We start from the raw sequence: 13182 nt of genomic DNA on the forward strand, positions 1-13182 counted from the left end.
TTTATACATTCACGTTCAAATATTTTTATGTTTTTAAGATGAATTAGTATTTTTCAAATTGCTATGTGAATATGTGGATGATGAACTCATGGCAAATTGCCCAAAGAGGGTATGGGCATATGCCTTAATAACTAAAAAACAAACAAGAAGGGGCTTCTATCAGGCAAGAAGAAAGACAAGAACGAAGACTGTAGCTCCTAGGTTCGCCGCTTGGTTGGTGGGTCGGTCTCTCTTGCAAGATGATGCCGCGGATGTTTTGATCTTGTGCACCGCTGCTGACACTTGGAAGGTCAATGAGGCTGAAACGTGTCAATGGCGGTAAGTATTTGCAGATTTCGTCGTGTCGGCATCTTTTCTCCGCACGAGTGTTGGAGCTCTTTTGCATTTTTCATTCGCACTGTTCTTATAAGGCTCTTCAACGCGAGAAAATGTGTACCTGTGATGGTGTAGAGTGCTGTACCCTTAACAAAGCAATGCTGGAGCCCGAATATGAAATGCGTTTGTGTCACGTCAACCTATGGTGCCACTTTTAACGAAGACTCGTTGAAGTCCAAGCTCAATGCGCAAACTGATCTCATGAGCAGCGAGGCTACACAGAAAAACATCGGCTGCTTAATTGACAGTAGTCTCTTGCCGACATGCAGTGTATCTACCTGGCCTATCTTTTTGCCGCGCTAGTATTCATATATCAATGCGGACCCCGTCACCAAGTTATGGGTCACGACTAGCCGCTACCACTTCTTAGATGCTCAAAAGTGGTTCTAGTGATTAAAATGCAAGGGGAAGAAGTGAAGACTGAAGAGAACAAAAAGAAATTTCTCTGTAAGGAAGCAGGAAAATTCTTACGCCAGAAATTGTGAGAGAATATTCTAGTCAGGACTATTTGCAATTCACATTAGTGTCAAAGGCCGCCGCATAAGGAGCACTTACCGAAGGGCTTGTATGTTTGTCCCCTCAGTTTTTTCAAGTCTAATGAACTGGTGAAGTAGGTTCGTCCTAGGCTGACACATGAACACGTCTATGAGCGTCAAGCGGCAATCCTTCCCCGTTTTTGTCGATCTCAACAGGTATGACAAGAGGACTACTTTTTTCCGACCAGTTCCGAATGTCGAGCAGCTCTATGAAGGCCCTGGCGGCCAGCAGAAGCAGCCGAAGCCACTGCGAAGAGAGGCGTCCACGATCTGGGCATCCTCAAATGGACACCAGCCGGTCGTGGCTGGCCGCTGCCGCATGCTCTGGCTACTCTTTCTTTACCTGGCTGCCCGTGGTTTGCTCCTCAGTGCTGTATGCTGGATACATGGACCAGTACCCGGAAGTGGCACGCCGAGACGCCTCGTGGCCCTTCACCATCATGCTTGTCGCCATCAACGTTGGAGGCAAGCGTGAAGACGCATTCGCATTCGCGCCAGAAAATTGTTTAAGAAAGCTTCAGCGCATGCTTTATCGCACGCTGTCACTTATCAGCTCCGCCCACCGACGGAGATAGCCCACGCCACCGCCGCGCTGAGTCCACCTGCCGCTTAAGCCGAGTGCGAGTAACGAAACTGGGGAGGGTCGAGGCGTGTAGAGAAGGACAATTCAGCTCCACTAACCTGAAACTGAGGGAGGGGTGAAGGATGCAGTTCGTTTTCACTTAACGCTCACGCTGCGAATTTTGATTGTTGAACTACGAGTAGGACAAATCTCCCACCAGCGTTACCACCAGCATTAAGATTGTATGGCGCGTTGTCCCGTGGAGCCGAGGAAACGTTTCGGCAGTCAATGCGCCGCCCCAGTCGCTCCCTCTCGCAACGTATTTAGACGGTGACAAAAGAGAGTGCACTTTCTTTTGGCGACACAAGGTGGTCTCTCTCTATCTCTTTAACTCAAGCCGTCACGACATCAGCAGCAGACAAGGAATGTGCACGCATAGGCTCTAAGGTACTTCGCTGTGAAAATACCCTTATTCGCGATAAAAGCGACTGCACAGTTGCCGTTAAAGGGTTCCTAATTTCCTCCTCGAAGTACAAGGAGCGGGCATGTTGCTCATGCGTGTCGTTTATTGTCTTTTTGGCAGAATTAGTGACGCAGCCTATCCAGCTCATGCCTTGAGAAAATAATATACACCGGTTCATTTACGAAGGATAAGAGCTGTTGTTTCCTACCCTGCTTTGCCACTCTCTAAAAACTAAAAGAGTGCTGGGCACTCTTTTTGGGAGAGTACTTTCTTGTCCTATATTTCGCTCTCTTTTCCAGAGTAAATCACCTTTTGTTGAGGCAGAGTTCAGGGATTCCCCCATAACGGGACAAAGCACTCCCCCTCAATAGAGTAACATATGCTGCCCGAAGCAGAGTTGCATGACCCCACCGAAGAGAGTAGGAGTACACCTCATGAAAAAATATAGCAGAACTTGTGCCGAAAATTGAATTTTTAATTGTTTTTACAGATTAGTTGGGCCCAGATTGAAAGAATTGCTAAATACGAGCACTACGCCAAAAAAAGGAAACCCGGAAGAAAACATGAACAACGAGTAGGTCTTCAACCGTCGACCTTTAGATGCATTGCTGACTGCGAGCCGGACTCGCTAGCCACTACAACACACGAAAAGACGGGGAATGGCTGTTTCTTATTTATGTTATAAGCAATTTGGATAACATGTCTGCATTTTCTTGTCTAAACACGTAGATTTGAGTGTCTCCGCGCTTCTAAAAACCAGCCGCACTATTGCTAACGTATTTACTGTGTTTGTTTTGTTCTTCGTGAGATGAGAACGTCTATCCGACACGTTTTCTTTTCACAGTAAAAAAAAGAAAATTAGCGCAACCGATTATATGAGCGTCATTTGCACGAACTCACTAAATGGTTAGTAATTTCTGCCTACAAAAGCGCACATCTGAATTGTACACTAAACAATTTAGTATTTTCAGCCCCTTGGACATATTTATGCTCATTCTTGTTCGCGTTCTGCGAAAAAAGTCCCCACACTTTACTGTAGCTGTACCATCCGTTAGGCTTACGGCATCATCGCCTGTATGCGATGGCCGTAGCAAAAAAACATGAATAATAATGTAAGGAGAATGTCATAGCCATTTGCGTTGAGTTTCTATCGTGACCGATTGAACGAGGCAGTATTCGCTTATTTCACTACACAGATTCAAGGCTAAAAACGTGATTATTAAGAGTTTCGAGTGCCTTTGCGCGCACTGAAATTCACTGGCGCAGGCTGGAAATGCTGTTATTTTTGGTAATCACCTTTAACGTATCAACAAACAAATGCAGTACGTTTTACTGCATATATGTGTGCATATTAGGTAGTGCTAGTCACTCGTGGTGTGCCGACGCACCTAGAAGCAACCAACAGCGAGATTATAACCATGTTTTACTCGCTCATAGCTAAAGTGTGTATGGGCATTTCACTATCTCAAAAAGAGGAAGAGTAGAAAGCATTTTTCCTCTCTAGTTTAATTCAGAGTGAAAATGAATTTCGCTCTATTTGATGCTTTGCGAGAGTAGAACACTCTGAAGAGTAACTTGGTCTTTTTACTCCTGCGAAACCCTCTGCAGTTTCTAGAGCGCATGCAGCCACACGCTTGTTCTGGCTAGTCTAGCATGACTATCGTGAGCGATTAACTGATTTAATTGAATTTTGTGCGTTTTTGACTGCTCAAGCAGATATAACACTGTATAGTCATTAGCACAATATACTTATACGCTTAGTACTGATATTCTGCACGTATTTCATCAAATAAGTGGCAAGAATGAGAGAACGCTTGTAGCAAGAAAAGTGAAGGCCAGGAATCTCCCGTCTTTTAACGTGGAGTGGTTGGGGGCCTTTAGAAAAAACGGGCTAAACTGAATGCGCCTTTTGAGGATACTGACAACTAAGCGGCGCCACTAATTCCAATCTATCCCTCATCTTATTAACTCGTGTATTAGTTCCAGTTTTGAAGACGACGTGTTACTTCGTTTACGTTTATTTGTATTTTTTCTTGCACCTAATGAGTGGTGATGACAGCAGAAGAACCTATTTTTTGGGAGCCCTGTGCCCTTCTCTTTCAGCCCAGTATATACTTTAGATTTCTCCCAGTATATACTAATTCAGCTGGACTATGTCGTCGCATTACTTTATCATTGACTAATTTGCGCTAGTGGGCTATTTTTCAGTTCTAACAGCATTGTCACCTACCACAAGCTGCTCAGTATTGTTTTTTCAGCAAAAGCTGTTATGAGATGAAAACTTGTGTCACGCCTGGCACCGCCGGTGTCTGTAAACACGATCGCGAAAAAAAGGGGAAAAAACCTAGTACCAAAGACACAGTGGGGCTCGAACCCAGGTCAGCTGCGTGCCAGCCCAGTATTCTACCACTGAGCGACGCCGGCACTTGGGCCTTGTTCACAAACTTGCCGTAGGCACGCTGTCGGGAAAGAAATCGCGTTAATATTAGTAATAAAGCGTTTTAGAACAGCAAAAGAACAACGATGCGTCACACAATGCGAATAGTGTAACAAGTGGGTCGTCTAATCCTCCAACCCATTACAAAAGTTTGTTTTTGTTCACCTATTAACTAAGGCGCATACTGACTTCGGGCGTAATTCTTCATCGTGGTCAGCCACACCATGAAAAACTGGCACAAAATTTCTTGCAAGTGTTTAGCGCATACCACACTTCTCAGAAGAAGGACGAATCATAGCATAGCGAATGCTGGTCTTCTGCCCAGAAATAATTATTAATGCCGCAGTGGGTACCTAGCAAGTGTGCTTGCAGTAGTTACCTAAGGAGTGATTAGGAAACGCTACGAAAGGATATCTTATAGATTTCGTTGTGACTGTGCTGCGCCTTCCGCGCAGGCCTGGCGTTTTCTTTTTTTTCATTCCTAAAGGTATAACCACAGATAATAGACGTTTTCAGGTCCCCCCCCTCCTAACCAACAGCCATATTTTTCAAAAAACATGACTTCTTCATAACGCTCGTGTTATTATTAATGGCACTTTTTTCGCTGCTCACATTGGTTGTCTATACAGATCTTTGGGTTTTTTCAAGTACTCTTTTTCTCTGTCATTCCAGCTTGCCCAACGTGTGTTATCGGTATTTACTTTATCATCTCCATTTCTTCAAATGTGTGATAATATGTTATTTTCCCCCTTGCTCTTAGCCTCATTACTTGTTCCGTGTTTTTCTTTATTTGGTAGCTATATTTTCCTTTAGACTTTCCTTACTTTGTTTGTTTGAAGACCTATTTGATGCTGTGCGAGCACAGAAACGTTATAGCTGATCTTATGCTGGACAAAATCAGTAACATTATTATTATTATTATTATTATTATTATTATTATTATTATTTTAGTGGTACGCATGTACATGTCATAAAGAGGCAATACAGACAGCATATAGACTCACCACTGCCTACTTTTTAGTTGTGAGAGAATAGAAGTTGACATTGGGAATCACTAAAGAGGAAAGGAGCATCAATTTTCAAGGAAAGCTAACACAGAAATGTAAGTGGTCAACAAGGAAACACAGAGCGCGCGGTGGCCGCTCGGCCGGACGGCCGGCCGGTGATTGGAACGGGTTCGACTCGGGCTAATGGCATACTTTGAGCGGTGCTCTTTGGTCGACCGCTACCCTCAGCTGCTGCGCTTTGAACCGTCGCCAAACGCGAACCATTCTGTCGAGCAAAGGGCCCCGCAAACAGTGCTCACTGCACGTGTGCAAAACTTGACGCCGCCGTCGGCCGGCAGAGGCGCCGAGAGGCCGCCACGTGATACAATTCTCCCTTTGTACAGTGGAACGTTGACTACATTGTTTCAAATGTTCGATTTATGAATGCACATTCAAATATTCTAAAGCAAACACTTGGAATTTAGGCGCACGGAGCTTACCAATTTTCTAGCCAACTGTAAATGTTGCTGAAAATAACAGTAGGCCTCTAAACTTCTTAATGGGAGCTATACATTAGATGTGAAGCCATGCTCTCCTCTTTAGATCTATGTTCATCAAATCTTGAACGCAAAGTGCCTTCAAGGCCAAGGTAAGTTTGCTGCAGGTGGTGGTTTAGTGAATGAACAGGTTGAATTGGTGAAAAGTAATATGAAGCAGTTTAAGGTAATTATATCCTAATGATGAAACGATTTACCGATCTATATTGCTCAAAGTCTAATCTGTTTGGATTGGTAAGGCGTTTCATGAGAGCACCAAGTTCATTTTCGGTAGCTATGCTATTATCTCACAAATTGTATATGTTATGCGCATATTATAAGCGAGCACTGCATCGTACTTTGTAAGCGAATAGGCAATGTGTCATTATTACCAATATTAGCCACTTGCGCGTCGGTTAAGGAGATTTAATGGTGCAAGTCTTTAGTGTCACATGTAATTTTTTTCATCTGCAGGCATTCTGTATGCTGTTTCTTTGGAGTGGTCCACAGAACGGGCTCTGATGATTTTAGCCGCTATTCTGTGCGCCCGCTCTTTGGTGATCAGTTCCTTTACGCATGACATCCTGAAACTCGTAGTGCGGCTGGGAGTTGTGTACGGTAAGTGGATTGTAATGCGCTCTAAACTAGTAGTGCAGTTTACAAAAAAAAGGTATATCAATAAATATTTCCAAAAACGCTCAATAGCAAACAAAATAGAACACTTGCTCGCTGTAGTCCTAATTGCTTTTTCTGTAGCTGAACAATTTTTAAAGGCGTCGAGCAAGCCTTTTTCTGCGTGGTAAGAAAGCGCTGCCGATATGTTGCCGAGGCCGCTGAAAACACGTGAATCAAACGTCAGAGCGGAGCACGTGGCTTGAAATTTACTCTTAATTCTCGAAGCCAGCTTGGAATCACTCACGTTTTTATTGCACATTGACGCCATAGATATAAATGACAGCGTCATAAGCACAATCTCCAGGGTCACAACTATAATTACCGCCGCCGCAGCGGGATGCCGGGACGAGCCCGCCCTCGCACTTGCGATCACACTGAAACTAAGCTGCTCGTTCAAAGAAGAAAACAAACAAAAGAAAGCCCTCGAAGTCAAGGCGTGCGCTGACGAAAGGACGCATCTTCCCGAACTATTGTCATTCTTTCCTCTGCAAAGCTTTCAGTACACTCACGCTTGTGAAAAGAGAGTGAGAAAACGCTAGAAGTGGGCTACAGATCTTTGCAACTCCACTCGTACTTGGCATGTTCTGAAACTTTTAGCGGCAGTCAATTTGTGAGGCAATGAGCTCTGTTAATGATGTAATTCGGTGATTACTTGGAACAGTGTTAGAGGGTTCCTAGAAGATGGCCACAGACCATCACAGTGGTAATACCTTTTTATTTATTTATGTATTTCAAGGTACCTTACAGACCCCAGGGGAGGGACATTGAGTAAGGGGGGCGATATACAATACACATGACAATTAGTTATGAGAGGTGACCAGATAAACTGGAACCATAGAAGTTCCGCGTGCGAGAAGAGCTTATCGGCGTGTAATATTCCAAAAAAAGTGGCCTATGGTAGCCTAAAAAAAGCGACAAAAGTGGTCAAAAAAAGATCATGACCTAAATTGAAGGTTTGGCGGTCCCGTGCCACCAATGCTCACAAATGTGGTGCCCTCCCAAGCAACAATCTTGTTCAGAGAAATGAAATTTCACTTAATTTGCCGGCAAAACCAAAACCCAAGTGCCAATGAGCGCAGTTTCCAGATGACCAGAATGATGTCACTGTTCACGGTGATCGTAGGGGCGTTAGTTGTATATTTGTTGGGATATCGTTCCATGGCTATCATATTCGCAAGCAGAGCCCAAACACACTCAAAACCAAGTCGATTGATGGTTGATGTAACGACTTTCGCTCATTCTGGACGTCTCAAAATAATGTGGCGTAGCAGTGTCGTATACATTTTGGTTTCGGTATTACTGACAAGATTGGTCAGATTTCATCGCTGTACTCCCATTACTAACGCTTTCTTTTTGTAAATCACAAAGTGGTCATGCGCATCTCAAAGGAAGGGTTAAAATTATCTCGTTTGACCCAACCACTATCTATTTTACTTAAAAAGTTACCTTAATTTTTATTACTGATATAATTGACATTTCTCTACTAATTTATGTCGGCTATCATCGAAAGAAAATTACGAAACTGGTAATGCCATATTGCATTTTCTTTATGATGTCATATCTTCATACATATTTATTGAACACCCTTTTACCTTACTAGAAAATATTGCTCATTTTAACGCCATTATGTGTGCATGAGGGGTTTTTGTATGATCCACAGTGGAGATCTCATCCCAACTGCATCTTGCATGCTCACATCTGCATCGATATCGAGTCATTGATGAAGACAAGTCAGACACATTTATTCAGTTGACCTTCTCTCCCTAATCCTTAATATAAGTGGAAAATGACGACAGGAATATATTAAGAAATAAACTTTCCACTGTCAGTGTTGCCAAACTGGATTACATTTGTCTAGGGGTAGGACGAGGTGATCAGAACCAGTCCAGTTTTTCCAAGTGCGTTCACTTTTACTGCAAAAGTAATTTAGGGCGACGCGCCGGGCATAATAGGTTTTCTGTGGCCTCAAAGGCTAACTCCAGTGATTTTTCGACGCGACCGAATCTCAATGAAATTTAGTAGGTACGTTCGTTTGCATGTCTCCCCCATTACCAAAATAAAAGCTTCAGAAGTTTGCAGAATATTTTCGTATGAATGTTATATATTGCCTCTGAACACTCACCTGGCTTGCCAAATTTGCAAGAAACACGTCGATTTCCGCAAGGCGACAAAAATGACGCAACTGTAATGCCACTCCAGCATCTGCTTGTCTGTTGTGGATCGTATGTGTTTGGCTGGTGCTTCCATGGTTGAGCGTGCGACATCGTTTTCCACGTGGTTGGGTGTGCGATGGGTTGTAAGTGTCATTGCTTTGTAGGCCGCTTACGATTCGCCGTATATTCACTATCAGAGCCACTAAACTCTGGCAACTGAAGATTACACCTCATCTTTTAGGCAGACTGTTTCAGCTAGCACTGCAAGCTTACCTCATGACAAGAACGGTCACACCATGCCGGTTAAAGAGTGCACATGCGCGTATTTCGGCATACTGAAACACCTTCTGTAACTATTACAATGGTACTCTGTGGAGGGTGTATATCTGTAGACCATAAACCGTGCCTCATGAGAAAGGTGCGCACTTGGCTGGTAATGATAATCGATCTTATAGATGTCCTGCCACATAGCGCTCCATAAACGCATGCTCCTTTTGCAAGACAATATTAAAAAGTCTTGGTTTGACGGCAAACTTCGTAACGTAGGCATGTACGCCCATTGGCAGGCACAAATTGTAGATGGCCTAGATTTTTAGTGTCATCTGGTGGTGCTATGCCCAACCAGGGAAGCACATACAGATATCTGTTCTGCTTCATCGATGAAGAACAGCATTGCCCGTTGACATCCAAAGACGTTTGAATCGCAATGTCACTATCCGACAGTTTTGAAGAGCTTGTGCACGCGGTATGGTCGGTCACAGACATGATGCAGCGTAGTCGGTGTGTTCACCTATCTATGAACATCTCGTCTTAGTGGATTTTGCAGTTTTCGTACTCCATGCTGGCGAGACTAGCATGCCTTGCACGATTTCCGATTTTTTACCATACGCCACGTGAGGTTTGTAATGCTTAGCTAGTTTCCGGTTTTAGTGTAGCGCTTTCATGCTGAATTAAACTTATCTTATAATTTGCGTAGTATTTCTACTATCCAGGCCCTGGCAAGGGCATTTAAACAACCACCATTAGTTTCACATAGCCGCAATATAGCCGAAGTTGGCCATAAAGATAGGTGCGGAAATTGTCACAGGACAACTAACCTTATTGCGGGTGGAAATCTTTTAGGGGGCAATTCGAAAACAAACTTGTACCTGAATAAAAAAAACTTTACTGTACCCTTAATAAATCACCGTTCGTTGGACTTGCGTTTGTTTCTTGAGAACAGTGTTTGGCCTTTCGTGGTCCAAAGTGTCATGACGCCCCCATGTTGCCCACGTTGTGCAAGACAAGCAAGTACCTAGCGTACGGCGTTCAAGAAGGTAGTGTCGTTGAACATTAGTGGCTCTTATTACTTGGTAAACAGTAAGCTCTAAATGAAACTGCTTTTTCTTAGGCAACGCTCTGCCATGGAGAGCATGTGTGTGTGTTCGTTAAATAATCGTAGGGGACGTTTTTGATACAGCGTATCTTTTGTGCAGGCATGGGAGTGGCGTCAACATCGATTGTCCCAGCAGTTCTGATAATCCATCACTTTGACAAGTACCGCGCAACAGCACTGGCCATCGTCAGTGGATCAGTCGGCATCTCCGGCATGATGACCCCATCGCTAGTTCAGTTTTTCATTGAAAAGTACGGCTTCTCTGGGTGCCTTCTGTTACTAGGTGGTCTCTCCTTCAACCTCTTCATAGCCTGCACCTTTCTGAAGAGGCCGGAAAGTTGCGCCGACAACGTGACCATAGAGTCCCCCGCTGACAAACGCACGCAGGCCGACATTTCCAATGCGCTGAATGAGACCCCGTCAACCATTGATGGTCTCGAGTCTAAGCAGCCCGGCAGCGGTCGTGGTGACCACTCCTCAAACGCAGGTGCTACAGACACTCCCGTATGGCAACACAGCCGAGGAGACGTGCGAACATGGCTCTGAAACACCGTGTCTCTCGCTATGGTACATGCACGGCCGTTGAAAAAGCGCTACAGTGACAACGCGCGTGACATGGAAGGAGCACATTCGAAAACAACGTGTGCCAATGCGGGCATAGTCAACCGGTGTCCTCGATAAAGCTCTACACAAAATTCAACGAAACTTGTGAAAGCGTTGAACTCACCGACCTCAAGTCCGACAGAGAAGTCATTACACTAGAGAAAGCCACCACGTCTCCCGACATCGAAGAACTCAACAAAATCTCAAACGAAGCGGCTGTGTGCCACGAAGAAAGGGGCAATGGCGCCATGAGTGGAACCATTGGCTTCATACACAAATTTCGTGTGGTGTCCACCGCATACATCTGGATGGTGTGCATGTCAAAAGGGGCGTCGAATTTCTCGTCCTACACGTTCAGTCTGGTGATCGTGGACTACGCGCACGAAAGCGGCGTGCTGGGCCAGAGGGCCGCGCTGATGCCTGCTCTCTTCTCTCTGGGCTGCCTCGTAGCTACGTTGATGACGGGGCCAGCTGTAGACCGCTCCTATATCTCAAAGTAAGAACGTAGACTAGCCCAGCATGCTGCAAAACAATGAGCCTTGTAGTTTACCTGAGTATTATGGATCATAATTGCTACTTTGGAACCGCACGCATCGAATTCACCGCTCATATGAAGGCGCTATAATCTAGAGATCTCAAACTCGACTCAAGTAGCAAGCCGCAGTCGCAAAGTTCATTTCCTCAGTGTTAGGATGCATGCCCGTTAGCGACCTCGTTACCGACTGGTGTGTAGTAAATTTCTTCAGTTGTTTGTGCAGTGGTGTAGGAAGACTTAGTTCATTTAGGACACACTGAGTTGACTTACTCTAGTTACATAGGTACAAAATAGACACTTCTAAAGCCACTGCGAGGAACTCGCAGAGCGTCCGTCTTCCCGTCATATGGTCGATCGCTCTTGTTCATCTACTTCCACGCTTCACCTCCCACCCCTCCTTTTCAGTGATACTCCTTCTTTTGTTTTCCTTAGGCATCTCTCTTTCGCCGAAGGTGGCTGATGGATGCGCCGTCATAAAAGCAGTAGTGTTTTTTGCAGGCCCATAGCCAGGATGCTTTTTTTTGGTAAGGAAGAGGAGGCATTTGCTGGAGGCTTTCACTATTTTAGGAAAACACCTATTCTGTAAAACTCCTTTCTGTAAAACACCGATTTCTATCGGACTCATAGATGAGAAAGCAGTGGGAAATTACCCCCTGCCTCCTCTCTGGCTGCTGGCTTGCCTTCTTAATAATAGACTTGAGAGAAATCTGACACTATTGTCTAAGGAAGCCGCAACGAATCGCATTTCAGCCAGCATGGGAATGATTGGAATACATGGATTTGACAACCCACCGTTATTCCTGCTTCAGTTGTCTAGTCTAGCTTCATGTGGCCCACATTCACTTTCTAAAAAAAAGGCTGTAAGGGCAAGACGGAAGTTTGCGATGGAAACTTCGAAAACGGAGTAGATGCTGGAGCCATTGTTTCGACAAGTAGACTAGTCTTTTTCAAGGCTGCAACTGCCAATTTGTAGCAAGATAGCTTTCGCCAACGTTCAGCTGTTTTATTTCACCACCTTAAACTTTTTGTGCTCACGAGCCCCACCGTGGTGGTCTAGTTGCTAAGGTACTCGGCTGCTGACCCGCAAGTCGCGGGATCAAATCCTAGCTGTGGCATCAGCACTTCGATAGAAACGAAAATTTTGTAGGCCCGCCTGTTCAAATTTTCATCATCATCATTATCATCATCATCAGCCTGACTACGTCCACTGCAGGACAAAGGGCTCTCCCATGTTCCGCCAGTTACTCCGGTCCTGTGCTCGCTGCTGCCAATTTATACCCGCAAACTTCTTAATCTCATCTGCCCACCTAACCTTCTGTCTCCCCCTAACCCACTTCCCTTCTCTGGGAATCCAGTTATTTACCCTTAATGACCAGCGGTTATCCTGTCTACGCGCTACATGCCGGGCCCATATACATTTCTTCTTCTTTATTTCAACTATAATATCCTTAACCCCCGTTTGTCCCCTAATCCACTCTGCTCTCTTCTTGTCTCTTAAGGTTACACCTACCATTTTTTTTTCCAGTCTATTGCTCGCTGCGTCGTCTTCAATTTAAGCTGAACACTCTTTGTAAGTCTCCAGGTTTCTGCTCCGTATCTAAGTACCGGCAAGATACAGCTGTTATATTTTATTTTATTTTATTTATTTTATTTACAATACTGCCAGTCTCTTACGAGACCAAAGCAGGAGGGCATGAGTTTCAGAATACAATGAATGCTAAGTACTTTCTTACAGGCGGCATACAGAACTGTAGTTATTTTAAAATTGGTAATAATAATCCTAGTTATATAGAAACATTAGACATAGGTATTTATGCACTCCAAATATTCACACTTCGGAAGCAGCGAACTGAATCTTTGCTGCATAAAAAGAATCAATATAGTTTTATACAGAGAAGGCATTGTGTATACTTATACATCCAAATAAATACTACAACAAAACAATA

General features: G+C 44.3%; 1 protein-coding gene across 1 annotated transcript; it reads left to right on the plus strand.

Annotated features, from left to right (window-relative positions):
* Nucleotides 1–1105: 1105 nt before the first annotated feature.
* On the plus strand, nucleotides 1106–10644 carry LOC142775494 (monocarboxylate transporter 12-like). The gene is made up of 3 exons (XM_075876934.1): nucleotides 1106–1376; nucleotides 6370–6513; nucleotides 10199–10644. The coding sequence occupies exons 1-3, from the start codon at nucleotides 1106–1108 to the stop codon at nucleotides 10642–10644; spliced, it is 861 nt and encodes a 286-aa protein (XP_075733049.1).
* The last annotated feature ends 2538 nt before the right edge of the window (nucleotides 10645–13182 follow it).

This window comes from Rhipicephalus microplus, chromosome X (genome assembly GCF_043290135.1).
Source record: "Rhipicephalus microplus isolate Deutch F79 chromosome X, USDA_Rmic, whole genome shotgun sequence".
Classification (NCBI taxonomy): domain Eukaryota; kingdom Metazoa; phylum Arthropoda; class Arachnida; order Ixodida; family Ixodidae; genus Rhipicephalus; species Rhipicephalus microplus.